Raw genomic sequence first — 12407 nt, forward strand, 5'->3', positions numbered from 1 at the left:
TAACCAGTGACACCTAAACACACATCTAAACAACATTTAGAGTCATTTTTCCTTAGCGTCTCTTTGGGTGGTGAAATGGTGAAAATTAAAAAGTTGGTAACTCTGAGATGTACAGGAAAAAAGGCAATGGAAATTTATGAGAAACTGGTAAAACTCCTGTGGAGCTCATTATTATTCAAGGATACTTCTTCAGGAATCAGGGAGTAGAGACTTGGTATTCTCAAAATTTTAACAATTAGAAAAGACAGCAAACTACATTCTAATCACACAAAGTGTTTTTCTTCCCAAACAAAAAAACACAGTGCCCGTGATTCTTTTAATATTTAAGATACTGATTTATATTCAAAACAGCTGCTCGTTTTCACTGTGATTATGGATACAGACACACAGGGAATGCTCCCCTTGCAACTCATTATGTCTGTTTGATCTATTGTTATGAGGAAGTAGTGCATTGAAATTTATACTAATCCTGTCCTATGAAGTATTAAAAAATAGAATTTTTAATAAATACCTAAGCACTCTTTAGATGCAAGGCTAATCAGCAGGTGGATGATCAAGAACACTGAGGCAGTGCAGAGAAAAAAATCCTTCCATTTTTCAGTGCCTTTCATTCAGTTTAACTATTTAAGTATGTAATTTTGTCTTTAATAAGAGCTGGATGACAGCTAACTTTATGACTGGTGCAATTAATAGCAATGAACAAGTGTGTTCTTCTGCAGCAACACTGTCTTTATACCTTAAGCCTGTATGTCAGGTATTACAATGCTACAGTAACAAATTTAAGAACAGCAGATTAATTATTTTTCAAGAAAACAACCTAAATTAGTATGTTTTACTGTTACTACTCTAATGCATAATTGCATTACCATATTAACACACGGTATAGCAACTCTTTCTTATCTTACCTGCCACTACAGAGAAGCCAACGAGCAAGAGAATAGTGAGGTATGATCTTCTGTATGACACTAGCCATTACCATGGTAACCACCAACTGTACACCTATCACACCCTGTAGAGGAATAAGTTAATAACAAGTCAATACGTGTTTTAGAAAAGTGCTGAAGTACCTTTCAAAAAAAATAAAAAGTTAAAAACATCCTGTATGGTCAAGATAACATTTTTTGGTTCTTTTTAAACTAGAGGAGGAAAAAAATTGTTATATCACAGCTTTCAAGAAATCCCCTGGAACTTGATATAATCAGTTACATACTTCATTGAAGGGAAAAAGCATTGTCATGTCAGAGACTGGGAACGCATGTCCCTGTTTCACAGACTGTAAGGCCACATGTGGATGTGGCATTTCACAAGACATCATGCCTTAAAATTACATCACTGATGACAATTGTGGGTTTTGTGCTCTTTTCAGTTCTGACACGATTTAACAGTTGACGCTTCACAAAGCCACTGGAATTAACACTATTTTACTACATCCGCATCATGAATTTTCATTCTTAGACATTAACTTTTGGTTACTGCTAGTTACTAACAATATTTTGAAGTGAAAATATTTCCTTCTATATTGTAGAGGTTGGGAATTACACTTCGCTAGCTTTGTAGTGATGCAATGTACTATAGAAGGTCAGGAGGCAAAAGTATTTCTACATATGGAACCAGTACGCAATTAACCACTGGCAAATAAAACACAGATTACTCATACGCTTGAGAATCATTTTCTCCAAAACTCCACAAAGGAAAAAGTAAGCTTCATCCCCCAAGAACAGCTCATTAGCAGCACAGCAGGCAGTACTGCCATTGTTCAAACACATCCTCTCCCACTTAGCATACCTGTTCACTTGGAGGAAATTTAACCACACATTGTTTTTACAGAAGTTTCTCTCAATGTAAAGATAATCTGGGAAAGAAAAGACCAATTCTTACAGAATGGTGAAACAGCTGAGGTTGGACGGGACCTCTGGAGATCAGCTAGTCCAACCTCCCTTGCTAAGAACAGGATTAACTAGAGCAGGTTGCTCAGAGCCATGTATTCAGTCAGGTTTTGAATGTCTCCAAGGACAGAAATTCTACGACCTGTCTGGGTAACCTGTACCAGCATTTGACCACCCTCACTTTAAATAGTTTTTTTCTTTCTTATGTTTAAATGAAATATTCTGCGTTGTGCCCACTGCCTCTTGTTCTTTCACCAGGCACCACTGAGAAGAGTCTTGCTCCACCTTCTTTATTCCTCCCCATCAGGTATTTATATGCATGGATAAAATGCCTCCTGAACCTTCTCTAGGTTCAACAGTCCCAGCTCTCTCAACTCTTCCTCGTATGACAGACAGTCCAGTCCCTTTACAATCTCTGAGGCCCTGCACTGGGCTCTCTCCGGTGAGCCTGTCTCTCTTGTACTGGGGAATCCCAAACCAGATGCAGCAGTCCAGTGTCTCACCAGTACTGAGCAGAGGCGAGCACCTTTTTCAACCTGATGGTGATTCTCAGCATAATGCGGTCCAGGGTGCTGCTGGCTGCCTTTGCCACAAGGGCTCATTGCTGGCTTATGCTCAACTGAATGCGTTTCCCAGACCCCCGGGTGACCTGACCCTGCTTCCACCACTTGCATACTTCCTATGTTTCAGGTTAGTCATGAGCTCCATGTTCATCCACGTACATCAGGATGGATTGTTCTTGAGCTTGAAGAAGGTGATCCCAGACCCCTCTTCTCTCCAAGACCATATCCCAGAGGATTCTTTCAGGCTGAGGCCTGATCAGGCCAAAGTCTGCTCTCCTGAAGTCTAGGACTATGAACCTGATACTTGTTTCGTATGCGTCTCTCAGGATCTTGAACTCCACCATCCCACAGTCACTGCGGCAAAGGCTGTGCAGCCTTCACATCACCGACCAGTTCTTCCTTGTTTGCAAGTCTGAAGGACAGCAAAGCACCTCTCCTCATCCACTCCTCAACCACCTGTGTTAGGGAACTGCCACCAAAGCACACAAAAAAGTCTCATGGATTGCTTCTGCCCTGCTGTGCTGTCTCTTCAGAAGATATCAGGGCAGCTGAAGTACCCAACAGGACCAGTGCCTGCAAACCTGAGGATTCTTCCCGTTGTCTGAAGAAGGCCTTATCTTCTACTTCTTTATGATTAAGGCTATCTACAGCAGACATCTACAACAACATCACCCACGTTGCTCTGCCCTCTACTCCTTACCCATAAGCTCTCAGATGGTTCATTTTTCATCCATGGCAGACCTCCATGCATCCCTTCTGCTCTCTCACTTAAGAGCAAGTCCCCTTCCTCCCTATCCCAGCCAGTCCTTTTAAAGGGCCTGCATGCATCCATGGCAGCACTCCAATCATACGAGCTATCGCGTCACATCTTTGTTATCCCAATGAAATCATAGCTCTGCAACTTCATACAGCCCCCTACTTTCCTATTTTCTCCCCAGGCACCATGCATTAGTGTACAAGCAGATCAGAGATGCACCCAAGTGTGCCAATTTCCCAGAAGACGTATAAAAGCTTCTCCCTCATAATGCTGGCCTCATTATCTGTGTACAGTTGTTTTCTTGTTTGTGTTGCTACACTTATGTGAGCCCCCTTCTGCACTGTTTAGTTGTTTTCAAGGACTACTCTCCACATCACCCTACATCCTTTGCTTATCAACTCAGTCCACCACTTTTTCCTGTCAACTTGTGAGTCATCACCTCCTTTCTCTCTCAGTCCTAGTCTAAAGCTCTCCATACTAGTTTGGACAGCGTGTTGGCAAAGATGCTTTTGCCCAACTTGGTCAGATGGATGCTGCTCCTTCCTAGCAGTCCTCAAAACTCAGAGAGGGTCCTATGGTCATACAAACCAAGTCCCTGCTGTCAACACCTGCTATGGAAACAGCTGTTAAACTACAGGATCCACCACTCATCATCAACTTTCCCCCTCCTCATCAGCAATATTTTCCTTGGTCTTAAGTATTGTACTAAGGAAATTTCTCCTCTTTTCTCCTTTTAATGCTTTTTTTCATTTAAATATATCAGAAATTGTGTCAATACTGCTTTTATGAAAAAGTATAGGCAGATTAAATGTTTCAGGTGATGTCCAGTATCATCCTTTATAAAACATGATTAAGGGAGATTAAGAAAGCATAAATTACCTTTCAGCATTTGTAAACACTTTCACTATGTTACCACACATTTCATAACAAAGTGTCAAGTATAATTTAGAAGTACTTATTACTTTTTATAAGTTGAAATAACACCTTTGGGTGTTCTTTTTCAGATATTATTAAGTTTCTTTAGTACTGAAGCCTCTCTTTGCTGATTTGCCCCTCCTCTCCTTGAAAATTCTACTGCTTCTTTACATTGGTGCCATCAATTTTTTGAGGTACCTCAAAAGGTAACACCTCACGTTTCCTTATGCTCCATGTCACCAAGACCAAGGATGAAGATCAGGATTGAAAACTATATGTATATACCTTTATTAGGGATTCTTCACATCTTGGAATCCCGTGCATAAGATTACTCAAACCAGTTCCCTAGCCAAGGGGAAGTGTACTTAAAATGAAAGGAAGCATTATTAAACAAGCTGCCTGCATAATAGATTTATTATATTTAAATTACTAAACTGCTCAGGAGGTATATAGTCTGTTTACAAAACAAACCATGCATTTTAAAAATCAAATGTTTATTCTGATCATTTCACAATAAGCCACTTTACTCAATATGTGAGAGAAACCATTGTGCCTCCACCTAGCCTGCCTACCAAGCCATGATCCTCAGAGTTCACTATCTCAGTGTAAAGTTACATTAATATTTCTCTAGAATAACGTTTTTATTAGGAGGACTGCCTAATCAGGTGCTAGCCTGTATCTTCAATTACTCCTAAGGCTTTCTGTTCATAAGGGAAAGAAAATGCCTTTTGAACTCAAGACAACAGGACGGAAAAATAATGCAAGTCCAGACAGTTATTTGTTTTGGTTTTTTTTTTTTTAATACAGTGTAGCAAGTCCACTAGCTGAGCTAAAATACTTACAATTCAACAAACTATTTAAAAATGCACCTACAGAAACCCATTTCCTCACTCACGTGAAAGCTGCAAGTTGTAACTGAGCCCACTAGGATCATTTTGTCTTAAGCCACTGCACATCTCTCCGCATCCGCCCCACCCCCTTCCAGCAGAAATTCACGGTACCCACTCCCATAAAGGTTACTGCTATATTTATTAAAAATAGAAATACCTACACAAAAAAAATTCAGCTTACGACTGAAAACAACCTCGTAAATTTTAAGCCATTAAAAAAATTTAAAAACATTTTAAAAAGTCAACAATGATATCCCTAATCTGAATTTTAAATCTGACTTTGTGGTGGAAATATCCTTCTGGTATTTTTCTACACTGCAAGCAATTAAAAAAAAATTTATATACCCACTCACTTGATCAGGGCATTTTTCTCTTGATTCCTGAAGGTTAGTAATCAACCACGAACAATATGTTAACACACTACAGCTGTCACATGACATTAAAAAATTCCACTGCATTAATCTTCTTGCAATCAGCCAAGACCACATGGCACAGGCATACAGTAGCTGATATGCCACTCAAAATAACACGCTATATGCAAAGCACAACATTTTTCCAGCTCTACTCTCTTACCTGTAGATGGTTACACACTACTTATATGTTTATTAACACACTCTGGAAAAACCTACAATATCCCGAACCATTTCACATTATAACACCAGAACACATCTTTTCCCCACCCCCACACACAAAACCACAAAATACACAGTTCATTCCAATCAGGCTCTGTCTAGATCAAGTCTCTCACATACTTTAAAGTCTTCCCATTACCACTAATATCAGTTTAAATTCAAAACCACTCGTTTCAGGGATATGAAGATTAGCTGTTTGTTCCCACCAATATCTAATATCCTCTACTTGCCATACTCTAATTTAGAGGACAGAGTTTAGAGTCTATCCAGAAATCCGTAACTTCAATAAAAAATTCTGTCCCTGCTTAATAGAGTATGATACGTGTTTGAGGGAGAAGATGCTCAAGGGCAAAGTCCACAATCACAATAGAGTTTTAAGGGCCTCTGGTGAACAAAACCTGGAACCCACCAACCCACATGACCTATGATAAAGTAATTGAGCATACAATCATTGACAGGCATGACTCAACAGTAATACAAGCATTATTCACCTCTTAGATGAGGAACTGCTGCACAGATTAAATAAAGGGTCTGCAGTTTCAGATCAGTTTGTGGAAAATGACATTATCTGAATCCATTTCATAAGACCTTCAGCACTCTCCGATTCCACGTAACTGCATGTCCCTATCATGCATCAAGTTTGCAGCTTGGAATTTGAAATCCAAATTCAAGAGAGGGAGAAGTCAGGATCTTGCTGGTCAGAGACATTTCTGTCAATCTGTATAACACCAAGAAGCACTCAGCACAAAGAAAAGATGACTATAGAAGATAGTTAAGTTGGTTTTGCTGCAAAACAGAGGCTGGCAAGGCTGGTGGTCAAAGACAAGACTGAAATATTACAAGCTCTTCAGGAATATGCTGTCTAATAAACTGCAGTCTGACTGCGTTTGTGACAGTGGAAGGTCTTTAGTTAGAGGTGTCTTAAGAGTCTTGAGCACTGTGCTCAGTTCCAGGTCCTTCAGTAAGTATGGCATTCTTACTTTTGCTTGTGCAACACAGCACGTTTTACAAGAAAGCTTTTAATAAACATAGCAGAGAATGCATAAGTTGTCTACAAGAGAAGTGTTAGCAGCTACTTTAAAGGAAAGATTGCCAGATTTCTTCAAATTGTGAAACAAAGACAACAGGCCTAAAAGGCAACAAGGTTGTACAAGGTTGAATAAAGTATAACTTCAACTTTGATTTTCACAGTCTGTATCTTTTACACTACACACCTGGAGACACTGTTGCTGATAAACAGGAGAACAGAAAGTATGAATAAGCAATGAAGATAAAGTTAAAAAAACCCTTATCTACAAGTTAAGAGCACTTATAATACACCAACAGCTATCTCAGAATAGTAAACAAAAAAAAAAAACAAATTTTTTAAAATACTTCTGTCTAAAGGACATTTTTCTTTTCATCATTAATTGATTTACAGAACATACAGATCAAAGATAGCTAAGGTTAATAGTTTTATGCCAAGACACCACTCCAGTCTCCTTATTTTGACCTTGCCCAAGGTTATTCTCCCACACCTGTCATAACAGGTCAGCTTTTCCCCTCTTTTTTTGCCCTACCACCTAGGTATTACAAATAATTCAAATACCTAGCTTTACACAAGACTTTGAAACTACTTGTTCCCTAAAAATAACGATCTCCTCCACTGCAAGATGAGGGCCCTGAGCTGCAGTCAAACACTGTACGCACGAGGACTGCAGTAGCCATACAACTGCATGTGTGAAAAAACAGGTAGTAGAATCCAATTTACCACGTCAGCTTCAGAAATGCAATGCCAGCTACTTACTTTTCTGAAGTGGCAAGTTTTGTAAGAACAAGACTTTTACACAAGTGCACTGGAGCATTCTATAGATGTTAATTCAGGGCATATCAATTTCTTTAAATGGTAGCACACAAACATACTAAAAAGGTGGTGAATTTTCAAGTAAGAAATGGAAAAGCTTTTGTATTAGTAGCAACCAGCAAGATCTCTCAGAATAATATAACAAATATTCTTATCTTCTGCAACTCCAAAGTGCAATGGTATTTGTGAAGCCTGGAAGCTAAATCGATACAACCTGTTTGAAATGTCATTTGATGGATGACACATTATTGCTCCTGCTATTAGATGAGACTCTTCCATATGCAAAATTTTGTCTGCATGTATATGTGTGTGCTCAAGCTGCAGCTTGCAAAAGCAAGACAGTGCTCTCCTGAAACATAAATGCAATTCAAAATTGTTTGCTAAATAGTAGAAACCATTATATGGGATGGCCAAAGAAAAGTGAGCTCACTGTGCAAAGTGTTTAAAATGAATGCTTTCTGTGGAAAAAGACTACTTTCACAAAATACCTATAGTCAGAGTGATATCTTGTAGAGCTAGCAATCTAAGGCAGTTCAAACCTTACTATTTGTAAAAAATCAGACATTCATAAAGCTAATTTTGGGGAAAAAAAAATCTATGCCAAGCGACCTCTTCATATTTTATTTTTTTTTTATTTCTTCACGGACAAGTTTTCCCTGAATTTGTAATTTCCTACACCTACCATTGTTTACAGCACAGCAGGGATGAAACAATGATGCATAAAGTCGCATGAAGAACAAACAAGGAACTCAGGACTACCACCAAACTGTTCACCTTCGCGGGTCTTTCCTGCCCAAAGGTTACTTCCCTCTTGATCAGTGGCTCTCCACATGTTCAAAGGACAGCCATGAACTGCTAGATGAAAGCAGTCACCAGCAGTATGACTCCCTCTCAAACAAGGTGTTTTGTTTAAAACCAAAACTATATTTCAGTCAGCCAACAGCATTCTACCTGACAGTCTGGCTTCTTTTTCCACTGAGGCTCTCTAAGCACCAAGATTACAGAACTAGTGATCATTATGCTGTCCTGGTTTGAGGTAAAACAGAATCAATTTTCCGTTTTGTAATTTTACTTTTTAGCTGGGCCTCTTCTAACTGACTAAACTCTGAAATTAACAGCACATTGTTCACAAACTGTTCACTCTCAGAGTGGTAAGACCTAATTATACCAAGGAATGGTACGCACAGAGGCTCTTGGTTATACTTATCGCTATAACAACCAAGGTCAGATAACTTCGCTGTTTGCCCCATTGGAGGGTTGGAGGTGGAGAAGCCTAGAGCGGTCACAGCTGTAGGGCAGAGCAGATGGGACAGGTGACCCAAAACTGACCAACAGGGTATTCCCATATGTATCATGCTCCATATAAAAGCTGAGGGATCAAAGCATCAGTTATCTTTCTTCAACAGCCGACGTCCAGGGAGGACCCTGTCTGTTCATCTGCCTTTGATCCCAATACGAGCATTCCTGACTCCAGATCTGAATTCAGCTCCTGTCCATCCCTGACTCCAGTCTGGGACTTTCCCTGTGTCTGCTGGTGACGCAATCGTCATCCTGGGAGCTGGATACGGTTTTGTATATATTGTATACTTTTTATTATTACTATTTTATTATTATTTATTATTTTATTATTTATTAATATTTTCATTAAAGTAGGTTAGTTCTTTTTCTAACCTCATAAGTGTCTTTATCTCTTTTTCTCCCCTCTTTGGAGCAGGGGAGGGGAGGGCCACGTGTCATTCTGATTGGCCAATCCAGCCAAAACCACGACATAGGCAAATGGAGTTATTGCTGTACAAGTCTCAGGACTGGAGCAAACGCATTTATAAAGTCGCAGAGTTATCATTATTACTGAAGAAGCCAATACAGAATTAGTGTTTTGCAGAACACTAATACATATCCAATGTATTATTAAACTACAAGTAAAACTAGTTCAGAGAACCGATCTACTACAAAGGGAAAAAAAAAGATTATATTCTATTATTACTACTCATAGATTTTAAAGATCTAGTTTACCCATGCTTCCCCAATAAACACAAGTAGGAACTATGGAAGCTCTCACTTTCGAGACCGCTTGTTTTTTAAATAGCTGACTTTGCCATTACAGGAGTCCTTCCAAGTATAAGAAGTGAAAAGTCTCTAATGCCTCTGCTGAACAGTCTAAAACACCAAGGCCTTGCATAGTATTAAGATACTTGTGCAGAGTTTAAAGTTGTGAACATAACTGGCATTGCAACTATGCAGACAAGTCCTGGCTGTCCCAACTTGGCAGAGCACTGCCAGTAAATTGTTTTGGTGACTTGATTTATAAGCCTCTTGATGCAAAAGAAACTGATGAACATTTCATTCTGCTGTTGCTTTGGAACTGGAGAATACAGGTTCCAAACTGAACTATCGTCTTTTCACTTTGCTTACGTCATGGAATCACACACAAAGATTATTTGTCCACACTGCCAGCAACTAGCAAAGAAAAGTGGACCTGATTTTTCAACCTCATCAGGCAACAGAAGAAACCACTCAGTTTATTTAGATAAGGACCTACACTGAGAGGAAAAACTGTATTTGCTTGCAACTTTCCAAAAACAGCTTCAAATACAGAGCTAGATGATAGCACCCATGCACTCCTGCAAACGACAGGAATCTCTCAAGACCTTTTGATTAAATATTCTAACCTCTATGAAAATAAGAAAAAAAGAATGGAGGAAAAGACAGAATGAAAAAATACCTACACAGTTCCTTTCTGATTTCAAAACATACATTATTTAAAAATAGCTTACTAGAATCAGATGAATAAATATTTCAGTATCAGAACAGTTAAAAGTGAGCTTTTACTCCATGTATAACTCTAAAGTGTGTTCCCTACACAAGGTGTCCATCATTTGAACACTATATTGCTACAGTTAAAACGGCATATTGACATTTATTTCCATATGGAAGATAAATATATGTGTTAATGGGACATACAAAATATGTTTTTATACCTGCACTCATGTATCCCTATGGTGCTCCATATCTGTAAAATAAGTATGTTAAAGGCAGAACCAATCAACTCAGGTGTTTTAAATGGTTACTAGGACCTAAGTACAAAATTAAGCGTATCTTTATAGTGAATGAGGTCCATTCATGAAACACTATTAAGCACTATTTAAGCTGCAGGTATCCAAACATGCTTATGTCATTAGCGGCAATTACACCAGTCAAACTTTGCTCTCCTGTTACTGTCTACATTATGAGGAGCTCATCCACTGTGCATTATGCAGAGCACAATAAGTTGTGTCTGTGCTAAAACATCTGTCAAGAAAAGTGATCCGAGGCAGGATTTTTCATAAACCAAACGTATTTGCATATACTACTGGCTGCAGTGTCACCCAGAGCACTGAAAATGAACAAGCAGTAGTGAAAACCAAAATGTTTAGCAAAGGTTTCTAGATACATTCCAGATCACAGCTAATTAAATAATCAATTTACAGAGGATTTGAACAGGCAGTTGTATATACTTAGAAAAACACACCTTAAACCTGATACAGACCACAAAGCGTAACAGCTTGCTCCACTTCTCAGTGGAAAAGCAGCAAAAGGGGAAATAACCGCTGGGAAGTACAAACGTGCCGGTGTCAGGTCGCCGTGAGGAAGCAAAAGGCACGGTGCTTTCTTAATGAGTAACTAATAAGGGAGATCAACGGAATCAACAGAAAACCCTCCCTCCACCGTTCCAGACGTCCCCAAACCCGTTCCTGCCGCCGAGGCGGGCCGGGGACGGCAGGGCCTCAGCGCCAGGACACCGGCGCCGCCGCCCTCGGGCTCAAGAGGGGCGGCCTCACCCCACACCCGTTCCCGCCCCCTCTCCCCGTGTCCCCCCTGCGCTGCCCCGCTCACCATGGTGCTCCAGCCGGCCCCCCCCGCCGCCCCTCCAGCCGCCCGGCCCGGCCCCGCTCCCAGCACATAAATCCGCCGCCGCTCCCGCCGGCTCCCGCCCGGCGCACGGAGGTCACGCTAGGACCCCCCCTACGCTCCCCGTCAGACTGAGGACCTCCCTGTTTGAGCTGCCTAACTAACTGCCTGCGCAGACGGGCTGGCGGCGCGCCCGGATGGCGCCTCTCCGGCCGCTTCTTCTGCACCTACTTGGACTATAGAATGGAGGCGAAGGGGAGGTGTCCATCAGGGCAAACGATTCGCAGGTTTCTTTGTGCCATTCCAGTCAGGCGCTACATAGGCAGCCAGCGCCTGGAGGGAGAGGCGCATGCGCAGAAGTAGAGGGTGAAGCCGGAAGTGCCTCTGGGGAGGGAACGACCCAGGGGACCGCGCGCCGCCAACGTCTTTTGGCGGTTCGCGGTTCCCGGGGTCGTTCCCGCCTATCCCCGGTAATGGCAGCCGTTAACGGCGATCCCTGAGGGGATGCGACGGTCTAGTGTGGCCTTCCGGCAAGCCCTGAGGAGAGTGGGGTCCGCCGCTGCCTCCTGGGCCCGCCGGTGTGCCGTCGAGGCGGCAGCCGTTTGGCCTGAGGGAAATGTGGCCTTCCCGCTGCTTTCCCACGGCAAAATAATATTTGCCCTGTCACCTCTGGTGGCGTTTACCGCATGGTTCCTGTCTTAAAAGGGATTGCCTTCACAGCCAGCCCCAAAAGAGCGGCGGCAAATTGTGGTTATCTCGTAACTGAAATAACAAAACGGCTTTGCTGTAAATCCGGCTGATTTAAACGTACCGTCATTTGTGAACTGGAAACTGAAGCGCAAGCATTCCACTTGAAGGGATAAGTAGTATTTTTACGGAAAATATGTATTCACATCCATTGGTATCGTGACAAACTTTGCCTGCCTTTAGCGAATCCCAACGGGGGAATTCCCAGTGAGTCTAAATCTCGCTCAACCCACAAGTACCAAGGAAAAGATAATTTAGTAACGTCTTAACAACTGTCATGGAGACT

General features: G+C 41.2%; 1 protein-coding gene across 2 annotated transcripts in view; it reads right to left on the bottom strand.

Annotated features, from left to right (window-relative positions):
- Window positions 1-11458, bottom strand: part of TMEM161B (transmembrane protein 161B) — a 41676-nt gene extending 30218 nt beyond the window's left edge. The window contains exons 1-2 of one of the 2 annotated variants that reach the window (XM_074569895.1): window positions 11360-11458; window positions 906-1009 (exon numbers count right to left, since the gene is read on the bottom strand). In XM_074569895.1, coding sequence (XP_074425996.1) covers window positions 906-1009; window positions 11360-11362 — 107 coding nt within the window. In that variant the 5' untranslated portion in view covers window positions 11363-11458. The remainder of the gene's footprint in view (window positions 1-905; window positions 1010-11359) is intronic. The other variant, XM_074569896.1, reaches the window with a different exon arrangement.
- Window positions 11459-12407: the final 949 nt, after the last annotated feature.

This window comes from Larus michahellis, chromosome Z, assembly GCF_964199755.1.
Source record: "Larus michahellis chromosome Z, bLarMic1.1, whole genome shotgun sequence".
Lineage (NCBI taxonomy): Eukaryota > Metazoa > Chordata > Aves > Charadriiformes > Laridae > Larus > Larus michahellis.